This window comes from Mus musculus, chromosome 7, assembly GCF_000001635.26.
Source record: "Mus musculus strain C57BL/6J chromosome 7, GRCm38.p6 C57BL/6J".
NCBI classification, from domain to species: Eukaryota; Metazoa; Chordata; class Mammalia; order Rodentia; family Muridae; genus Mus; species Mus musculus.
In genome coordinates this window covers 27,425,244-27,447,743 of record NC_000073.6, presented here as the reverse complement: position 1 = coordinate 27,447,743, position 22,500 = coordinate 27,425,244, and the positions used below count along the sequence as shown (strand labels likewise).

General features: G+C 47.7%; 1 protein-coding gene across 2 annotated transcripts in view; it reads left to right on the top strand.

The window, feature by feature from the left end:
- The first annotated feature begins 39 nt into the window (after positions 1–39).
- Sptbn4 (spectrin beta, non-erythrocytic 4) overlaps positions 40–22,500 on the top strand; it is a 91,322-nt gene continuing 68,861 nt past the window's right edge. Inside the window, exons 1-6 of one of the 2 annotated variants that reach the window (XM_006540437.2) lie at positions 40–206; positions 5,163–5,349; positions 13,387–13,538; positions 14,523–14,696; positions 19,469–19,560; positions 20,838–20,918. In XM_006540437.2, coding sequence (XP_006540500.1) covers positions 165–206; positions 5,163–5,349; positions 13,387–13,538; positions 14,523–14,696; positions 19,469–19,560; positions 20,838–20,918 — 728 coding nt within the window. In that variant the 5' untranslated portion in view covers positions 40–164. Of the gene's footprint in view, positions 207–1,154; positions 1,282–5,162; positions 5,350–13,386; positions 13,539–14,522; positions 14,697–19,468; positions 19,561–20,837; positions 20,919–22,500 lie in introns of those variants that run through there. The other variant, NM_032610.2, reaches the window with a different exon arrangement.

Here is a 22,500-nt window from a genome sequence, read left to right as displayed (position 1 = left end):
GGCCGGCCGGGGCGTTACGCCCACCGTGCTCTCTTTGCTCACGCCCCCTTACAGACAGGCTCTGAGATGGTACTTCCCTCTACCAAAGCGTCCTCCCAACAAGCAAGAGGGGTGTGTGGGGTGATTTTGTGCCTGTGTGACCCTCAGTGACCACAAGGGACAGCATGGTTGTGGGCGACACCCGGTTTCATTCCTTGTGTTGCAATGTGAGTTGTGTATAGAGATCATTAATGTTATTTGGCGTCCATGGGGGTGATACTGTGAGGGGTACTCAGCCTGTGTGATATGGTAAGCTGTAATGGAGTGTGATACTTTCGGATTGGGAAGGTTTGGGACACCACATGGGTGCGTGATATGATCCCATTTATGTGTGACTGTGTGTGACATCAACTGAGATTCCTTTTGTGTCTTGTTGAGGCTCTGATGTATGGGTGTGTAGCAACACAGGGTGTGTCATCTTTTGTGCCTAGGCAACTGGTGTGACATTTTAAGCGTGTAAGACTATGCGATTGTGAACTTTGTGTTGTGTGAGCGTAGATACTCTGTGACACCTTGGAGGTGTGTGACATGCCTGACTGTATGTGCTATTGGTGGTGGTGGCTGTATGTGAGTGTGTCACAGTGCGTGGTCCTGCAGAGCACTATTCCATCCTGTGATACTGTTCAAGTGATTTCATGTGACCCTTATTGTGGTGGTGGCAGTATTTGAGTAACAATGTATGTACGATCCTGCAGGGCACTATTTACTGTATTGGTAACTACTGGTGATATCTGAGTGTCACTGTCAGTGGTGGCTATATCAGAGTGTGTCACAGTGAATGACCCTGCAGGACACATTCCAGAGAGGAAAACATTGCAAGTGACTGCGTGTGACAGACAGTTAGAAGGTTTGACCCTGACTGACCCCTTACGAAGGAGTGACACCATGAGAGTGTGCATGTGGAGAGAGTGTGTATGACGTTGCCAGGGGCCCGGTGTGTGAGTGGCAGTGTGGGAGTGTGTGACGCTGCCTCGAGCGCTCGCGAGCGCGGCTGTGCATCACACGCGTGGCCCGGTGTGTGACAGCGCGGGCGGCGGGGCGGCGTGCGGGAGGGGTCCCGGGGGCGTGCGGAGCGGCTGCGGCGCGTGGGGGGAGGCGCGGCGGCGGCGGCGCATGCGGATCTGGCCGAGCGGCGGGCCGGTGGGGCCGAACAGAGCCGGGCCCGGCCCGGCGACGAACGCCCGCAGGGAGGGCGGTGCTGCGCGGCGAGCATCCGGGACCGCATCGGCGGCCGGCGCCCAGGTGAGCGGCGGTGCGGACGGCGGCCCCTCCCCAGCATCTCCCCACCTGGCCCAGCATCCTCCCCCACAAGCTGGCGACCTGAGCCCTCGGATCTGTTTAGCCGGATAGAGGCTTGCGATCCAATGAACCCCTCACCCTCACCTAGCTCAGCCACTGAACCAGGCGTGGGTCACCCCAAGGCCTTGTCCTTCCCAGGCCCCCCTCCTCCGCACGGTGACTGGACCACAGGGGCAGAGAGGCGCGGCTTTGGAAGGGTTAAAGCCTCGGATCCCACTCTCAGCTCAGCTCCCCACCGGCTCTTGCTGGATCCCGCAGGACCCCTTTCCCTTTGCACCCCGGAAAGGCCAGAGCTGCAAGCTGGGCCCACAGAGAGCTCGCCAAGTGCTAAGCGCCTCCTCTGGCCCAAGTATCCTCCATTGGGGAAACAGTTGTGACCACCCATTAATAGGAAAGGAAATCAAAGCACAGAGAAACCGAGTTCCACACCGCCAGAATAAAGCATTGAACCCATCTCTTTTTTGACTCTTGACCAGACCCCCGGACTTGCTAAGATATGAGACCAAAGAGGGAAAACTCAGAGCTGGCTGGCTGTGTGTGTCAGTGGTGGAGCACATGGCTGTGTGAGGCTCTGGATGGAATTCAGACACTATGAGAAGAAAAGAATAAGGAGAGCTATGGATTGAGGCTTGGCGTGTACCAGATCCCATGGTTGCTGAGTGAGCAACTCATTTCATCTCCAGACCTCTGTAGGATTTTCACAGATGAAGACCAGATAGGGCAAGTGACTTGGCTGGGGTCACACAGGTAGCCATGTGGTCACTTACAGCTTTCTATGAAAGAAGAGAAGAGCAGTGGTTTTAGGGTGCCCACTTAAAGGAATAATCTACTGTTGGCCACAATCTACCACCTACTTAGCGTCTTAAACTCTCCTGAGTTTGAGGCCTTCTGAGTCTTTTTTTGTATGTCTTGTTTTGTTTTGTTTTTCGAGACAAGGTTTCTCTGTGTAGCTCTGGCTGTCCTGGAACTCACTCTGTAGACCAGGCTGGCCTCGAACTCAGAAATCCACCTGCCTCTGCCTCCCAAGTGCTGGGATTAAAGGCGTGCGCCACCATGCCCGGCCATCTGGGTCTTTTGAAAAGAAGTGTATTATTCTATTTTTACAGTCTTAGAAGTAGGACTGGGGTGTGTATGTGGGGGTTGTGTTGGAGACATACTTGATGTCACCTACCCTCTAAAATAGGTATTTATGATGTTCAGGGTTCAGGAGGAAGACAGTAGTACATCAGGCAGCTATTGGTACGGGAATGCTGCTGTGTAACAAAGCACCCTTCCCAACTCACTGTCATAAAACACTAAGCATTTACTTAGCTGTAAAGTCAAGAGTTTAATAACTTAGGCTAGACCTGATTGTTCAGTTTTTCAGGCCTCAACTGGCATACTCAAGTTTTAGAGTTGTCATAGTGATGGGGGGGGCGGTATCATTAGCTGCTGTAGCTGGCTTTGGCTGGAGAGTTTGTGGTCCTGGACCTAGTCTAGTCTAGCATCACACTTAGCCCAAGCGATCTCTTTAATTAAGGCTCAGGACTGGCCAGCTATTTCCTCCCACTCAACTCCTGCTGGTCCAAGCAAGTCACATGTTAGAAGCCAGGGTCAAAGAGAAAGACACATCCCTAGGCACCCATAGACCTTTCGTCCCTCGGACGTTGGAGAACAAAAGGGTTACACAGCAAAGGGTGGTGACTGCAGGGGTGAATATAGAGAATTAGCTCTATAACTCATGCAAGTGGGTGGACTCCTCCATGCCTCAGTGTTCACATCTATAAAATGGGCCAATGATAACTGATCACTAAGGAGTTAAACACTTGAATGCGTATAAAATCCAGAGCAAGGCAAGGGCTCAGGTATGTTCACTCTTGTCATTACTGCTGCGTTGTGGAGCTCTGTGAAGCTCTCTGTGTTAGTGTTCACCAAAGAATACCGTGACTGGTGGGCTGTAGCTGGCTCTAACACGGATCACTGCAGCTGCTCTCTGAAGTGGCCAGGCTGAAGGTTGTTATTTTAGCGGCTTAATTTTTTTAAAAAAAGATTTATTCATCATTTAGTAAGAGTAATTAATGGCCTATGATTTATTTATTTATGTTATGTGTGTTTGCTTGCTTGAGTTTATGTGACCCTTGTGTGTGCAGGGGCTCACTGCAATTACAGTTTTTAACTACCACACAGGTGGTGGGGACTGAACTTGAGTCCTCTGCAAAAGCAATAAGTGTTCTTCACTAAACCATCTCTCTCTCTCTCAACACACACACACACACACACACACACACACACACACACACACACACACATACATTTTTCTTTTTTTGAAAGAAAACTAGGGAGGCAGAGGCAGGCAGATTTCTGTGAGTTCAAGGCCAGCCTGCTCTACATAGTGAGTTCCAGGACAGCCAGGGCTACACAGAGAAACCCTGGCAGGGGGTGAGAAAGAAAAAGAGAAGCAGGGTCTCCTATAGTCTAGGTGGGTCTTGATCTTGTTGTGTAGCTGAGGTTTGTACTCACCCTCATCCTCCTGCCTCTACCTCCCAAGTGCTGAGCTGGGATTAAAGACACCACCCACCAGGCCCAGCTTGTGTGTGCGTGAGCGTGCGTGTGTGTGCGCGTGCGTGTGTATGCAAATGCACATGCACAAGTCAGACATCTACAGTTGGGTGTCTTCCTCTGTCACTTTCCAGCTTATTTATTTTTAAAGATAGGGTCTCTCATAGAACCCGCCTCACTGTCTGACCAGTGAGTTCCTAGGACCCACGTGTCTCCGTCCTGGGCATTACTAGCTAGCTTTACAGATGTACACCACTGTGCCCCACTTTTTACATGGGCGCCAGGGATCTGAACTCAGGGCCCCGTGTTTGTGCTGTAAGCATTTTAGTGACAGTCCCAGATGATGACAATGACGACGATGATGATGATGATGATAACTGAGACCAGCTCTCACTATATGGTCCTAGTTAGTATGAAACTTGCTATGTATGTCATGCTGGCCTCCAACTCACAAAGATTTGCCTACCTCTTCTTTCTAAGTGTCTGGGGTTAAAGGTGTGTGCCACCATGCCTATTATTGTTGTTGTTATTATCATTATACATAGTGTGTGTATAGGTGCACACGTGCATAGCTGCCTTCAAAGGCTAGAGATCAACCTTGGATGTTATCTTTCAGGTGATGCTCACATTGTTTGTGCTCTTTTCTTGGCTGGAAGCTCACAGATTAGGCTGCCTGGCTGGTGAGCCCAGGGGTCTGCCTGTTTCCACTTCCCTAGTGCTGGAATTACAAGCATGCACCACTCTACTGCTTGCTTTTATGTGGGCTCTGGGGATTGCATTCAGGTCCTTATGCTTCCGAGAAAAGCACATTACCCGCTGAGCTGTGTCCTTAGTCCTATTATTTGATTTTTTTTTTTTTTTTGGAGACAAAATTTAGCTAAAAGTAGCCTAGGTTAGCCTGAAATTCGTGATCTTCGTGCCTCAGCCTCTCAACTATGGGAGCACAGGCTTTGCCCCATCACAATTGGCTTTTTTTTTTTTTTTTTAAAGATTTATTTATTTATTTATTATATGTAAGTACACTGTAGCTGTCTTCAGACACTCCAGAAGAGGGAGTCAGATCTTGTTAGAGATGGTTGTGAGCCACCATGTGGTTGCTGGGAATTGAACTCTGGACCTTCGGAAGAGCAGTCAGGTGCTCTTACCCACTGAGCCATCTCACCAGCCCACAATTGGCTTTTTTAGTCAGATTGAGACAGGGAACAGAATATATGGGCACTCACTGTCAGAAGTGGGTCCTCTGAACTCAGCCCGTTTCCCTGCACTAATTTTCCTCTCTCTTCCAGGCCCTGCCTCCCCCAATGGCACAAGTACCAGGGGAGGTGGACAACATGGAGGGCCCAGCAGTCTCCAACAACAACAACCCTTCAGCTCGCTGGGAGAGCCCAGATCGGGGCTGGGATCGGGAACCTCCCGCAGCCGCCAATGCTGCGGCTTCACTCTTTGAGTGCTCTCGGATCAAGGCTTTAGCAGGTATCTGGAAAAGAGGCCTGGGAGGGTGGACGGACATGGGGCGGCGAGAGCGCACCTCTCCATGGCTGGGAGTCAGGAGGAGTTGCTCCCAGCACTGGAGTTCCTTGACTAGCTCTACCAGTGAACTTCCCACTGAGATGAGACTGTTTCTGTATCTGTGGTGTCTAATGGGGGCCGCCGCTCATCTATGTGGCCAGTGAACACTCCCAAGTGTGGCCAGTGCACCATGCTTTAAATTCTACTTAGTTCTAACTGATTTGAATTAAAATACTGAGATGGGACTTGGGACTGCTGGGCGAGGCACACCTTTCTTTTTTTCTTTTCTTTTTGTTTTTTTCGAAACACGGTTTCTCTGTGTAGTCCTGGCTGTCCTGGAACTCACTCTGTAAACCAGGCTGGCCTCAAACTCAGAAATCCGCCTGCCTCTGCCTCCCAAGTGCTGGGATTAAAGGCCTGTGCCACCACTGCCTGGCCTTGATTTTTTATTTTTATTTTTTTTAAAGATTTATTTATTTATTATATGTAAGTACACTGTAGCTGTCTTCAGATACTCCAGAAGAGGGCATCAGATTTCGTTACGGATGGTTGTGAGCCACCATGTGGTTGCTGGGATTTGAACTTGGGACCTCCGGAAGAGCAGTCGGCGCTCTTAACCACTGAGCCATCTCGCCAGCCCCCGATTTTTAATTTTTTAAAGACAGAAATCTTTCTATGTAGCTCTGACTCTTCGGGAGCTTGCTGTCCCAGACCAAGATTGCCACCTGACTCAGAGAACTGCCTGCCTCTGCTCCTGACTAAATGCTTGCAAAGACCTGAGACACCACCTTCCAACCCTCACTTTCTCTTCTTGACGCAAGCTCTTACAGTACAGCCCAGAAATGTGTAACATTCCTCCTGCCTTGACTGTTCACGCTATGGAGCTTGCCTTGAAGTATCAAATGGTTGGATTTTAAGACTTTTGAAAAAAAAAATGTTGTTTCCATCTAAAAAATAATTGATTATCTGTAATTATGTGCAGGCATGTGTTTGGGGCCTGTGGGTCTGTGCACGTAAGTACAGTGCCCTCAGAGGCCAGAGGCGTTGGATTCTTCGGAGTGGAGTTACACACGTTTGTGAGCTCCCCGGTGTGGGTGTTGGGAACTGAACCTAGGTCCTCTGGCAGAGGAGCTATGTGTGTTCAACCGCTGAGCCAGCTCTCCAGACTCCTTGTTTTCATTATATTGATTAGTTAATTAGCGTGTCTGTCTGTCTGTCTGCACATAGGAGGACAACATTCCATCATGTGGATTCCAGAGATTAAGTCAGGTTACCTGAGTTGGTGGCAGGCATCCTTATACACTAAACCATCTTGCTGGCTCAAGACTTTGGGGTGTGTGTGTGTGTGTGTGTTGTTAAATGTTCTTCCACGAGGAGAGTGTAAACAATGTCTGTCCCTCCTCCCTAGGGTCTCAATGACAAGGCAAGGTATGTTGCCCCCAAAGTTCACCTTTGGGTACCAGTGAACGTGCTTATGTAGAGAGCATAGATGAGGGGGACCTAGAGCAGTGTGGGTTCTCCCTTCCCAAGGCCCTACTGGAAGGGCTTTACCCCACAGGGATGACAACTTTCCTATAGATGACGTCCCTGCCTCAGTCTTCCCTGGACTCTAGCCCTTGTAGCAGCAATGCACAATTAGGGCAGAGTTGCATTCGTTTTGTGGTATGGAACAGCTGGATGATCAGGTAAGGGGGGGGTGTCTCAGGACGCTCCTGCCCCTCCTGTGAGGAATTTCAGCAGTCAGAGATGTGCCGACCTTTTCAAGTCTGACACAACTCAACTCCCAAGAATGATGGCTGTTTTTCTCTCGGGAGAATCCTCTACAACACTGTGTGTATTTTAATTTTAAATATCAAAAAGTTTTTGTGTGCTAGGTGGTAGTACTACACACCTTTTATTGCAGCACTCAGAGACAGAGGCAAGCAGATCTCTGAGTTGGAGGCCAGCCTGGTCTATAGAGAGAGTTCAAGGACTGCTGGGGCTACACAGGGAAACCCTGTCTCAAACAAAACAAAACAAAACAAAACAAAACAAAACAAAACAAAACAAACCACAACCAAAATCCCGCAAATCAAAACAAGTTTTGCATGTGCATGTTTTGCCTGCAGGTCGGTTTGTGTGCAGTGTGTATGCAGTACCCCCTAGAGACCAGAAGAGGGCGTTTGGCAGTCTTCCTCTTTGAGAGAGTTTTTCTCCTTGACTCTGGGCTAGTCTTTTTTTCTGAGCTAGTCTTGAAGCCAAAAACTCTAGTCCTCCTTTTGTTTCTGGTCATCTCAGAGCTGGGGTCACAGGCCTGGATGGGATGCCTGGCTCGTTATATGTACATGCTGGCATCCAAACTTCAGGTCCTGATGTTGTATAAGCGAATCGTCTTAACCACTGAGCCATCTCTCCAGCCATTGTTTTCTGCTTGTTTTGCACTGTGTGCGCGCGTGAGGTACACGCGTAGGTGTTCTTGCCATGGCATGCATGGCATGTGGAAGTCAGAAGACAACTCTGTTGAGTCGGTCTGTCCTTCCACTTTTAACTGGATCTCAGGGATTGAACTTAGGTCACCAGACTTGCACAAGCAACAAGCAACTGCCTTTACCCACTGAGCTATCTCACTAGCGCTGTTTCCTTTCCTTGCTTACTTTTTAAAAAAATTAATTAATTATTATTATTACTACGAATACAAGATCTCATTTATATCCCACATCAGCCTCCTGAGTACTGGGATTGCAGATGTGTGTCACCACATGCCTAATGACAGTGTCTCGCTTTGTGGTTTAAGCTGGTGTCAAACTCTCAGTGTTTCTGCTCAGCTTCCCGACTACTAGGATGACAGACATTGATCACTGTGCCTGGCGCCCTGCACTCCCGTATGTCTGTGGCTTATCCACTCAGTATGAAGCATGTGAGTTTCAGCCACCATGCCCTGTACCTACAGCCCCTTTCCTTGCCATCTAATATTCCACAGTGTAGACATACCACAGCCTAGCTATTGCTATGCTTTTGAGCTGCTTCACGTTGGGACTGTTGCAGATGGGGATCCTGTCAGCTTCTAGCACAGATTTTGGGTGGGGCACACACATTTCTGGGTTCACAGTGAAGCTGTGGTGAAGTTTGTGGCAGGAGCACGTGAGGCAGGGAATCCTTATATCTTGATAGATCAGAAACAGATAGAGTAGGTAAGAGCTAGTTAACCTTCCACTCCACACATAACGACCTCTTTATACTAGCCTGATCCCGCAGCCTTCAAAAGAGGACCATTAGAAACAACAAGGAAACAAACAAACAAAACAACAAACAAACAACAACAACAACAACAAAAGGGAAGGAAGCTGGGCAGTGGTGGCGCATACCTTTAATCCCAGCACTTGGGAGGCAGAGGCAGGTGGATTTCTGAGTTCGAGGCCAGCCTGGTCTACAAAGTGAGTTCCAGGACAGTCAGGGCTATACAGAGAAACCCTGTCTCGAAAAAACCCAAAAAACCAAAACCAAATAAAAGGAAGGAAGGAAAGGAAAAAAGTTCACTAACTGGGAACCACGTGTTAAAAAGCTAGGAGATGTTTCCGAATTAAGCTATAGCAGTGTCTATCTGATTTAATGGAAATGGTCCATTTTCTTTCTTTCTTTTTTTAAAAAAGATTTATTTATTATTATACATGAGTACACTGTAGTTGTCTTCAGATACACCAGTAGAGGGTATCATATCTCATTATGGGTGGTTGTGAGCCACCATGTGGTTGCTGGGATTTGAACTCGGGACCTTCGGAAGAGCAGTCAGTGTTCTTACCCGCTGAGCCATCTCTCCAGCCCAATGGTCCATTTTCTTTGTTGTTGTTGGTTTTTTTTTCTTTTTAAAACCATTTTTCCATCCCCATCAGGACTGTGTGAAAGATTAGAGGCAGGCCTGTGTCTACACCTCAGCACTCTCAGCACGTGGATAATGGAGGCAGGAGATCAAGGTCATCTTTGGCTACTTAGTTTGAGGATAGCCTGGTCCACACAAGACCCTGTCTGAACAAAACATTGATCTGCAGGTGGGGGCCAGAGGTTGACATTACAAGTCCAACTTGCTCTTGGTGTCTTTTTTTTTTTTTTTTTTTTGGAGATAGCATCTCTCAATGATCCTGGAGCTTTTCAGTTTGGCTAGACTGGCTGGCCGGCAAGCCCTGTAGACCAGGCTGGCCTTGAACTCAGAGAGCTCCTTGCCTCTGCCTCACGAATAAGGGCCTAACTTTTAAACATAGGTTCTGATGCACCAAATTCAGGTCTTTGTGCATGTGTGTGCACGTGTGTGGAGGCAAACACTTTCAGACTGCCCTCCCTCTCAAACCCTTTAGCATAGATTTCAAGCATGGGGATGTAAGGGCTGAGAGATGCTAGGGGAAGAGTAGGATAAGGTCTGGTAGACCAGGCCTGGAATTCCATCCATTGGGAAACTGAGGCAGAAGGATCAGGAATTCAAGGCCACCCTTGGCTCCATAGCAAGTTTAGGGCAGTCCTGAGCTATAGGAGACGCTGTGTTACAAATGGGCTGGAGAGATGGCTCAGCTGTTTAGCGCATTTTAAGCTTTTGTAGAGGACTCATGTTCACCTCCCATCACACTGTAACTCTAGGTTCAGGGAATCTGGTGCCCTCTGCTGGTCTCTGCAGGCATCAGGCACGCATGCAGTGCACTTAACACAGGTAAAACAGTCACATAAAAAGAAATAGATATAAAAAAGAAGAGGAAAGTTGGAGCGGTGGTGCACGTCTTTAAGCCCAGCACTTGGGAGGTGGAAGCAGGCAGATCTGTAAGTTTGAGGCCAGCTGGTCTACAAAGAGAGTTCCGGGATCTCAAAAACAAAATGATACAAGAGGAAAACAAACAAAACAGGTTGGATGTGGTGGTACATGCTGCTCATCACACCAACAGGGAGGCAGAGGCAGAGGCAGAGGCAGAGGCAGAGGCAGAGGCAGAGGCAGAGGCAGAGGCAGAGGCAGAGGCAGAGGCAGAGGCAGAGATCTAAGATCCTCTTTCAAACAAACAAATAAAGAAACAAACAAAAATACAAACACAAAGTCAAACAACAACAACAGAGTGAGAAGAAAAACAAATCTTTGATGAGGGAGTAGTAGTACAGGCGAACGGTAACAGCACTCGGGAAGTTAAGGTCAGAGCCCAGGAAGCTCAAACCTCCCCTGGGTAGCAAAATTAGTTCAAAGTCAATCTGCACAACTTATTGTGATTGTTTCAAAACAAAAAGTAAAAAGATGGCTGGGGTGTAGCTCAGTAGTGCACCTGCTTAAAATACCCCAGTGAGGGGCTGGGGGCATGGCTCAGTGGTAGAGCGGCCCATGGCTTTCTAGCTTGTAGGAGTTGGGGAAGGATTGGGAAAGCCAAGATACAACTTCCTTTTTTTTCTTTTTCTTTTAGGCTTTTAGTTATGAAATACAATTCTCTGGAACTTAAAACGATGGAACAAACAGGGAGTGATCAGTCACTGTATTTATAATGAGCACAGGGCACTTGGGAAACAGGGCAAGAGAATTCCTTGACTTGAAGGGCAGTATCAGTCTCAGAGTGAGACCTTGTCTCAGAAAACCAAACACAGGGATGGAGAAGTGGTTCGGTGGTTAAGAGCCTCGGTTGTCCATTCCGAGGGCCTGGGTTTGATTCTCAACATTCATATGACAGCTCACAACAGTCTATAACTCCAGTTCCATGGGACCTATCCCCTCTTTTGATCTCTGAAGGCACCAGATATGCACATGGCACACATACATACATATAGCCAAAGCAGTTGTATACATAAAATTGAAAAATAATTAATATTAAAATTAAATATGCAGATTTCTGCATAGTTAATGTATTACTCAGGACCTCTATGCCCTCACTGTATTTGATGCTTCTCTTTCTTGATGTCCATGATCCAGAATATCAAGTGGAAATTTCCAGAAATAATAATTATATTATAGTATACATTTTATTAGATCACATTATTTTTCTGTTCCACTTAATTAATTTATATTGTTTTGTTTGTTTGCTTGTTTTGAGACAGTCTCCCTCCATATCCCTGACTGTCATGGAACTTGCTCTGTAGATCAGGCTGGTCTCTAAGTCATAGAGATCCTCCTGCCTCTGCCTGCCAAGAGCTGGGATTAAAGGCCACTGTTTTTTGTTTGGTAGAGCGAGGCTGAGACTACCTTTCACAGCCAAGTCTGGACTTGAACTTCTAACCCTTTTCCCTCTGCATCCCACATTGAAGTACAGGTATAGACCATCACACCAGCCTGCAAATTCAAATTTTAAAGCCTTTTAGTTTTAAGCTAGGCAAGTGGTCCATGCTTGTGATCCTGGTCTGGAAAGACTGAGGCAGAAGGATGGTGAGTTCAAGGCCAGCCCATGCTATAAAGTAAGAATCGATGTCAACAAGTGAATAAATCAATATACTTTAAGATATTTAAAGCATAGCTCAGATGATAAGATTCCACATGAAGAAAAGGAAAAGCATCCAGGCGCAGTGTTCATGCTTCTCGTCATTCCTGGGTTTGAGAGGTGTGAGGAGGGAGAGTTTAAGGCCAGCCTCAAAGCAAGTTCAAAGTCAGCCTGGAGTACATGTGACAAAAAGTTAAAAAAAATAAGAAAGAAAGAAAGAAAGAAAGAAAGAAAGAAAGAAAGAAAGAAAGAAAGAAAAAAGGAAGGAAGGAAAGAAGAAAGAAAGAAAGAAAGAAAGAAAGAAAGAAAGAAAGAAAGAAAGAAGACTATAAAGTCAAAGAGATGGCTTAGTGGTCGGGTGTGTGATGTAAACCCGAGTTCAACTTCTAGGATTCAAATCTCACTTCGTGGAGAAAAAGTTCTGACTCCCACAGATTGTCTATGAGTCCTCCACACAGGCAGTTTGTGGCACACGTGTCCCAGCACTCATGGTCCCCTCCTCCCCACCCCCTAAAAAAAGGAAGAAAGAAGGAATGGAGGGAAGGGACAAGGAGAGGGGTGGGGAAATGTTTTGTGGGTAACGGTGCTTGCTACAAAAGCCACATGACCTGATTTTGGTCTTCAGACACACAGTGGAAGGAACTTGTCCTCTAATCCATAGTATATGATCCATTCAATAAAAAAATATGTTTAAAAATACTTAAAATAAGGAGGGAGATAGTTAGCTAGAATCATATTACACATGTGCATACATGCACGCACCCATACACATGCATGCATGCATGTGTGCGCACATGAACACGGATAGATCCTTAAAGATTTTGCTGTGAGCAACTGAAGCAGAAAGTGGACTTTCTCCCCCTGCACATCCTGGGACTTGGGATCTGTGTCTGTGGATATTGATGAAGAGGTGGCTTTGAACATTCCTGTCTTCAGGTGCCTCATGGTCTCCCCTGTGCTTTCTCCTCCACCTCCTACAGCTGCCACTGAATTTTTTCTTTGTATTGACTCAGCAAATGCTCTAGCCCTGAGCTAAGCCTCCAACCGCTGCAGTCTTATTTTGAACCCCAAACAACTCCCCAATACATCTTCTTCTCCTGGCTTTTACAGCTTCTGTCTTGGTCCAGCCTCGTCCCTGCTTTCCTGGGTCCCTTCTCCAATCTTGCTGAGCCTCTGTCCTTCTAGCCCTCTTTGATGGCTGATGAAAGCCCTAGAATGCAGTTCTCTTCCTAGCCCTCCTCATCCTTAACCCAGGCTGGGCTCCAGAGTGTCCATGTGTGTATGGGCTTCACTTCCTAGTGAGACTTCTGTGCCACGATAACAGTAGAGTTGTTACTCAAATATTGCAAGGATGAATGAATGACGTCGGTTAGGACAGCAAGCTAGGAAGGTTTCCCGTGGGAATGGTATCTAAGGAAAACTGGAAAGAACATGTCGTCACTAGGCATGTAGCATCAGATAGTGGGAGGCATCCGGGCAGGAGGAGGTACCTGGGCCAAGTTTTGGGCCAGTAGAAGATTGGAGGGTCGTGGGGGGCGCTAGAAGCAGACGAAGGACTCCTGGGAAGACTGGGCTCAGTCTTTGTTTCTTCCAGATGAGCGAGAGGCTGTGCAGAAGAAAACCTTCACCAAGTGGGTGAATTCGCACCTTGCCCGCGTGGGCTGCCACATTGGAGACCTGTATGCAGACCTTCGGGACGGGTTTGTCCTCACCCGGCTTCTGGAAGTGCTGTCGGGGGAGCAGCTGGTGAGAGGGCCTTGATGGCTGGGGGAATAAGGGCTAATCAGGGGCCTGGCTGAGGGAGAGGCAGAAAGCCCTAACTGTGTGTAAAAGGTCCCCTTATTCAGTTTTGTGGGGCGGGGTCTAGTTGAAGAGGAGGGCTCTTACAGATGTGGTAGAGCCCCATTGGAGAGGCGGGGCGTTTGGGAAGAGGTGGGACTCGTGGAGGGGCAAGGTGAAGGGTGTGTCTGTTGGAGGGGCGGGGCTCTAGAGGGAGACGATGCTCTGCGGGAGGGCTAGGGAGGGGTGGAAAAGCAGTATAGTGAAGAGCTTAGAAGGGCCAGCTAGGTTAGGGGGTGGCAAGGTGCGCGTCTGTAAAGCAGGAAGAACTTGGATACGGGGAGTCAGTTGATGGAGTGATGCAGTGAATTGCAGCTGTGAGGCAGTATAGGTTGGTAGGGTTAGGTCATGGGTGTCTCGGGGTAAAGGCAGTATTGTATGAGATTGTCTTGTTTGGGCTGGGGCTATGTTTTTGGGTCGGATGGACCACATCTCAAACAGTGTGATTATGATGGGGCGGCGAGCCATTGAAGGACGGGAACTCAGAGCTCCCGGAGTCCTGAGGTGCTCAGCTATGTAGGAACAAAGCCCAGGGTCAGGAACTGAGCTACTAGCAGGAAAGAGGAAAGGAGGAGGCGGGGCTTCATGATGATGGGCGTAGTCAAGTAAAGAGCTTGAGTAAATAGCGAAGAGATCTTCCTTGAAAGAACAAGTAGTGAAAATAAGTAAGGTCTCATGGAGGGAGGGGGAAAGTGAGGCCATATTTTACCGTGTAGCTCGGGCTAGCTTGACACTCACTCTGTAGCCCAGGCTGGTCCTGAACCCGCAGAGATGATAGGACTGGGTCCTGAGTCTTGGATGAGATTGAAGGGCCTTGGCAGTGAGAGAGGCAGAGCCGAGGGCTCCTCGCTCTTGGCTAGGTCCCATCACTCAATGCCCCTGCTGCCCTAGCCGAGGCCCACTCGCGGCCGCATGCGGATCCACTCGCTGGAGAACGTGGACAAGGCTCTGCAGTTCCTGAAGGAGCAGCGTGTGCATCTGGAGAACGTGGGGTCACATGACATCGTGGATGGGAACCACCGACTGACGCTGGGGCTGGTCTGGACCATCATCCTGCGCTTCCAGGTGACCCCTCAATGACCCCTGTACAGCCCGCTGCCCACTGCGGAGGAGGCATTAGGAGGGTGTCCCCCCCCCTCACTCCTTCCTCCCCCAGATTTTCCTCTCATGTTCCAGGAACTCTGTAAGCAGGTGGTGGGGATGTTAAAATATAATTATGATCTCCCTCACTGCCGTAACCGTATCTACCCTGCTTACACTTCCGCACTATTCTAAACGCTGACATTTAATACAAACAGAACCCTTAAATTACATAGAATTAGTTTGCTCACTTTACCAATGAGGAAACAGGTGGATTCTAAAGATTATATTTTGTGTGTGTGTGTGTGTGCACGTGTGTGTGTGTGTGTGTGTGTTGGGGGGTAGGGCTGAGGAGGGGAATGCAAGTATGCTAGAGCAGTCGTGTGGATGACAAAGGACAACTTTCAGGATTCGGTTCTGTCCTCCCACAGTATAGGTTAGGAGGACTGAACTCTTGAGGTCTTCAGGCTTAACAGCAGGTGCCTCTACCTGATACACCATCTCAGCATCCCAGCTCCTGGGAGGCTGAGGTCTCAAGGATCCAGACATTCATTTCTCCACGCACCAGCACGATGGGCTTGATTTTGTGGGATGCACAGAGCTGGGTGCTGGAGCTTCAGCTCAGATTGGGCAGTCTTGCTCTGCTATGGAAATGAACAGACGAACTTCCGGCTTTGATGGAGCTCACAGTGTGATAAGGGAGACTGACGATAAACAAATACAGAGAGACAGCAGGCACACAGGAGAAAGGAACCTTTATAAGCAGAGGAAAGATGACCTATGAGGTCCTTGGTGGGGGAGGTCCAGGGCTGAAGAGGAAAATTTTGTTTTTAAGGCTTTACAGGGACAGAGGAGGCTGTGCAGGAAATGAGATCATTTTAAAGCAGCTAAGGGGTATAAAGTATCACATTAGCTTCCTTGAGATTTTGGTCAGAAAATGGCGGCAATGCTGATGGTTGAATTACACACGAGAACGGAGGGTGTGCTGCCAATAGGGCTCCGGTGGTGAAGCGCCTGCCTACTGTGCATGAGGACCTGAGTTCAATCCCAGGAGAAGGGGGCAGAAGTTGCAAAGATAATGAGGTGGGGACTGGCTTTGCATGCTGGAAGTACCAACAAGCACTGAGGTTAGGGGCCAGGGGCAAGCAAGTGGCAGCAGGAGATGCCCTCAGAGGGATTAGCAGAACCGGGAGGCCTGAGGTTGGCAATTTTAAGTTTAATTTGTCTGATATGGAGACAGACTACAGATTTTTTCTTTTTCTTTATTTCTTCTTTTTTCTTTTCTTTCCTTTCTTCCTTCTTTCCTTCCTTCCTTCCTTCCTTCCTTCCTTCCTTCCTTCCTTCCTTCCTTCCTTCCTTTCTTTCTTTCTTTCTTTCTTTCTTTCTTTCTTTCTTTCTTTCTTTCTTTCTTGATTTACTTATTTATTATACGTAAGCACACTGTAGCTGTCTTCAGACACTCCACAAGAGGGCATCAGATCTTGTTGCGGATGGTTGTGAGCCACCATGTGGTTGCTGGGATTTGAACTCAGGACCTTTGGGAGAGCAGTTGGTGCTCTTACCCGCTGAGCCATCTCTCCAGTCCTCCTTTTTTGTTTCTTTGTGACAGGGTCACTCATAGCTTAAGCCTTCAACCCCTCAGGTAGCTGAGGATGGCCTTGAACTCCTGACCCCCCCACCCCCACCTCCCAGGCCCTGAGATCGCAGGTGTGTGCCACCACACACAGTTTGGAGAATTTTCTACCTCCAATAAGTTATTTATTTGTTTATTTGATTCACTTTACATCAATCAGTGGTAGGACACTTACCCAGCATGTACAGGTTCCATCTCCAGTGTTATGAAAGCGGGGGACAGGGGCTGGAGAGATGGCTCAGTGGTTAAGAGCACTGACTGCTCTTCCGAAGGTCCAGAGTTCAAATCCCAGCAACCACATGGTGGCTCACAACCATCTGTAACAAGATCTGATGCCCTTTTCTGGAGTGACAGAAGACAGCTACAGTGTACTTACATATAATAAATAAATAAATATTAAAACAAAAAAAGAAAGTGGGGGACAGCCAGATCAGGACCAGAGTAGGATATGAGAAGAGGAGACAGATGAGGAGAAAACCAAAACCAAACCAAAACAAAAAGCTAACAACAAAAAAGAAGGCAGATAGGAAAGACACTCAGGAGGTGGTGGCCAAGCATTGGGGGACAGGTGGGGGCAGGCAGAGGTGCTGAGCTGTAGATGCAGAGCTGTGGCCTGAGGACAGGGAGGGCGAGGGAGGGATGGTGGGCTTGGGGAGGTAGCTAGGGAAACCACTGAAGCCAGGTTGGGCTATTATAGTTACAGGTCTAGGACATGTATTGGGGGGCGGGGGGAACGACACATCTAGAACATCACCGGATTTAGGGACAGAGCTCTGGGAACAGACAGGGACTGGAGAAAAATGTGAATGCCATCGTAACCAAATAAGTAAATGTGGCTGTGAAATGGGCAAATAAGTAAATGCCGGAGCCCAACAGCAATGTGAATACCTTCTTGGGTCTTGCATCTCTTTGTTGGAATCCACATGCCAAAGCCAGTTTGTTTGTTTATTGTATGTGAGTACACTGTTGCTGTCTTCAAACACATCAGAAGACAGTACTAGCCTCATTACAAATGGTTCTGAGCCACCATGTGGATGCTGGGAATTGAACTCAGGACCTCTGGAAGAGCAGTCAAGTGTTCTTAATCACTGAGCCATCTCTCCAGCCCCCAAAGCCTTTGAAAGTTCTTTAAAGGTTTTTATTGTGTTTCTTAACATTTATCTTAGATTTACTCATTCTATTTTATGTATATGGATGCATATGTATTATATGAACTGTATATATGTGGTTGTGAGCCACCATGTGGATGCTGGGAATCGAACCCAGGACCTCTGCAAGAGCAACAAGTACTCTTAACAGCTGAGCAATTGCTCCTGTCCTATTATATTTATTCTTGAAATTATGTGTCTGTGTGGGTATGTGTATGTAAATGCAGGTTCTCTTAGAGACTAGAGGTGTTGAATCTCCATGGAGCTACAGTTATAGGCAACAGTGAGCTACCTGAAATGCATGCTGGGACCTGAACTTGGATCCTCAGTATGAGTAGTCTGCACTCTTAATTGTGGAGGCATCCTTCCAGCCTCCTTCAAAGCTTGTTCTTGAGCCAGGATCCAGTTCTCAGATATCCTCCTGAGGATAGACTCTAGCATCTAATCTAGATTCTAAGCAATTAGAAGTTGTATTGCAGGGTATAAAGACGGGGGGAGGGGGGGGGCAAGGGGCTAGGGCTTACTAACCATTTAGTTTAATCCAAATTCATGGATTTCAGGTTTAATGAGAGACCCTGCCTCAAAAAAGAAGTTGGAACTTGATAGAGAAAAACTCCTGATAGAGACATACAATGCAGTCACAAAAAGGTGCAGACACATGTGCACATTTGAAGATACATGCATGCATACATGCATACATACATATGTGAAAAATTGTTTAGGAACTCCTTCCTTGGGGCCCCTTCCATTCTTGGGAGGTCCCCCCTACACACTCTGCTCACTTTTCCATAGTAACTCTGTTTGCTCTGCTTAAAGAAAATGTACTTGGGTGAGACAGTGCACGCCTTTAATCCCAGCACATAACACATACCTCCCAGCTCACAGCCACCTGTAACTCGAGGTCTAGGATACCTTCTGCCCCCTTCTGGCCTTTTCAGGTATTGCACTCACATGAATGTACATACACAAACACAGATGTGCACACATATACATTAAAAGAAGATTTGTTGTTGTTGTTTGAGATAGGGTTTCATTATGTAATTCAGGTTGGCCTGGAACTTGTGATCCTCCTGCCTCAGCCTTCCAAGTGCTGAGATCACAGAAAGTGATATTTGTATAAACGTCTGAAGGAGGAGTTGAATCTTTTTAGGATATGGGAGAAAGATGTTCCAGGCATGGGGAACAGCCAGTGGCAGAGCGAGCTGATAAGAGCAGAGTCAGAGACTTTGTGAAAGGAAAGTTGAAGGAATTTTCCTTTTACCTTATATGAGACAGAGTCATAGAGGTACTACCTGGTGGCACAGACCTTTAAATCTAGGTACGTGGGAGGCTGAGGCAGGAGAATCAAATTCGAGGTCTGCTTATCCAATGAAATAAGTTCAGGGTTAACCTAAACAACTCAGCTAGATATTGTCTCAAAACTGAGAATGGAAAAGGGCTTGCCTAGAATCAGCTAGTAACAGGCTGGGAACATAGCTCAATAATAGAGCCCCTGTCTAGAATCCCCCAGTGAGGGGCTGTGGGCGTGGCTCAGTGGTAAAGCCCCTGCCTAGAATCCTCTGGGGTGGGGGTTGGGGTGGGGATGGAGGGTACTGGGAGTGTGGCTCAGTGGTTGAATGCTTGCTTAGCATATGGGAGGCATGTGATGTGACCTAGGAATTTCCACTGTCCCTTTTTGTACCACATGGAGAGCTGACTATGCAGGGAGGTTAACATGAAGACCACCACACTGGTCTAGGTAGAAGAGGATAGTGATTTGAATCAAAGAAGTTACCTGTAAGCTGTTTGCAGGCTTCAGGAAAATAAGACCTGAACTGACCTCTTCCTCCTCAGCTTGTGGGTGCGCCAGCTCAGTACAGGACTATCACGGTACGAGACAGTCTGTCACAGTCCTGAGTCCTGCAAGCGTCCCCTTGCACTAGCCACCTTCAGTAGCAGGAGGGGAAGTGCTTGACCTCATGTTTGTCTCTTCACAGATTCAAGTCATCAAGATTGAGACAGAAGACAACAGAGAGACCCGCTCCGCCAAGGACGCTCTGCTCTTGTGGTGCCAGATGAAAACAGCCGGGTGAGCGCCCCCTCCTCAGAGGCGGGTGGGCCTGCGACCTTGGGCTTCCTCCCAGAACAACAGCTTAAGGAGGAGCACATACCCTTTGTCAATTTTTTTTTTTTTTGTCCCAAACTGGTAAATGAAATAGGTCTCTAGCCTTGGTGAACAAATGTAAGGATTTCAAAAGCCGAGTTCAAAGGCAACGCTAGTAGAGGCTTTAGGAAAGCAGTGTGGAGGAGCTGGTGGTGTAGCTCAGCTCTGAGACTGCTTGCCTTAGAGCACACGATTCTGGGTTTGATCCCAGTGCTGCCAAAACAAAACGAAATCCCCCAACAGAGATGGCTGTCCCTAGCCTGTCCCTGTCCCTGTCCCTCTGTTTTCCTCTCCCCGAATCCTGCCACTCAGGATATTACAGACATCTATGTGTAGCCTCTCTCCCAAGTCCAAGCCCTGGCCATCTTGCCCCTGTCAGTAGTGACCTTCATCTAGAATCTTGTAGCCTGGGTAGTGAGATTCAAGGTTCTCCTTTGTGGCTGAGAGGGTGGGGTGGGTACAGGTTGTAGTGCGGTCTCCTTAGATGCCCAGCTTTGTGGGGAGGGACATGGCACACACTCCAGTGTCCCATGGAGAATAGGGGTGGGGGAGCAGGGGGAACAGATGGGAGTGGTGGGCTTTGTATGCCTTATCCTTCTTGGACTGTCTTGTGAAGCCATCTGTTTCTCATGTTTGGCTTTACCTCAGCCAGCTTTGGCCCTCTCTCACCATCCTCTGCTTCCTTCCTCTTTCTGTCTCCTCTCCTGCCTTCCTGTCTCTCCTCTCCATTTTCTCCACACCTCTCCGTCTCTGCCTCCTTCTTCCTCGCTCTTTCCCCATCACCTCCTATTTTATCCTCATTTGCTTTCCTTCTTCATATCTCTCTCTTCTTCTACACATCTTATCTGTCTGCCCACCTGTCCGTCCATCCGTCCATCCATCCATCTATAAATTATTTTTAAATGATTTTCTTTTCATTTTAACGATTTTTATTTATTTTTGTTCTATGCGCATTGGTGTTTGTCTGCATATATGTCTATGTGAAGGTGTCAGATCACTTGGAGCTGTATTACAGACAGTTGCAAGCTGCCATGCGGGTGCTGGGAATTGAACTCCGGTCCTCTGGAAGAGCAGCTAATGCTCTTACATTGTTGAGCCATCTTGCCACCCGACACCCATTAGATAGTCACCTTTCTCTTCTTCACTCCTGTTCTTCTCTTCTCACTCATCTCTGCCTCTGTTTCTTCATTCCCCATACCCAGTTACCCTGAGGTAAACATCCAGAATTTCACCACCAGCTGGAGAGATGGCCTGGCCTTCAATGCCCTCATTCACCGTCACAGGTATCAGCCTGCTCTGCCCTCTACCCTCACAGTCCTGAGGCCACACACTTGTACACACACACACACACACACACACACACACACACACACACACACGGATGACACAGAAAACCTCTCTCTGTACCTTTACTCCTTCATATACACTTGTTTCCCATTGGACACATATTTTTCTCAGAGGTACACATCCCCACACAGACTCTTGTCCTGTATACACGTGCACCTTGCACAGGTATGTGTCCACACATTGAAATACCCATACATATATACACCCAAAATAGGGAATACATTTCCAGATGTCTTAGTTTGATTTTTTATTGAAAGACTGACCAAAATCAGTTTTGAGCATCTTATAAAGGTTCTTTTATGTGGTTGAGACTCTCAGGTCACACCCCATCACTAGAGAAGTCAGGGCAGGAACGTAAGGCAGGAGCCTGGCAGCAGGAGCTGAAGCAGAGGCTATGGAGGAATGCTTTTACTGGCTTGTTCCTCATGGCTTGCTCTGCTTCTTTTTCTTATGTGACTGAGGACCCTCTGCTAAGGGATGGCACCACCCACAGTGGGCCTGGACCCTCTACATCAGTCATTAATCAAGAAAATAAAGTCACTCTGATGACTGCATTTTCTCAATTGAGGTTGCCACTTTCCAGATGACTCTACCTTTTGTCAAGATGACAAAAAAACCTAGTCAGCACATGGACAGATACCTGGTCTGCCTAGTATTCACCAGTGAGGGGCTGGAAGTGTGGCTCAATGGTAGAGCCTTTTCCTAGCATGTGGGAAGCCAATTGACATGCACAGCCAGGATGGGGGACACATTCCTAGTGGATCGTCTGCTTTGGAATATACTCAGAGCCTCTATATCCCCCAGAGCCCTGCTCGCTGGATTCCACACACTCATGTACCTGTACCCCAAGGCCTTACACTAAACAGGCTGAAGGTCGAGTGTCTGGAAAAGGGATATCCACATTGTATCGAATCCTTTCCAAACGACAGATTAGGGAAACTGGAGCCTAGGGAATGGAGGGAATGTGTTCAGGTGTGGCCAAAGCCAGGGCCCGGCTCTTCCTGGCACATGCAATTTACTCACAGTCGCCAGTCTCACACAAACACCTCCTCCATAAGATCTAGACACCTCCTCCACAAAAAAACCCCCATACGCTGGGACTAGGTCATATTTGCCACCAGACCGCATTTACAAAATGGCTTCTACATCCCAAGCACCATCCCTTGCTCTCTGTGAGTACGTTTAGTATTCACTGACCCCTGTAGGCATTTGCTATTTGTGTCATCTATTCACAGTGAGGAAGCCTGCAGAGAAAAGGGACACTCAGCCAGAGTGACACGGCCAAGGTGTTCCTGACCTCACACTTCTAGTTGTGACAGGATGCTATATATACTACTCTTGAATAGATATGTGTGCAGTCTATCCATATACATGCCCTGAGCATGACACAATACATGCATGTACATACACACATAAATAGATATACCTGAGCATACACTAGATATGTGCGCAGTCTATTCATATACATGTCCCAAACACAACATGACACATACACATACATATGCATATGCATATACA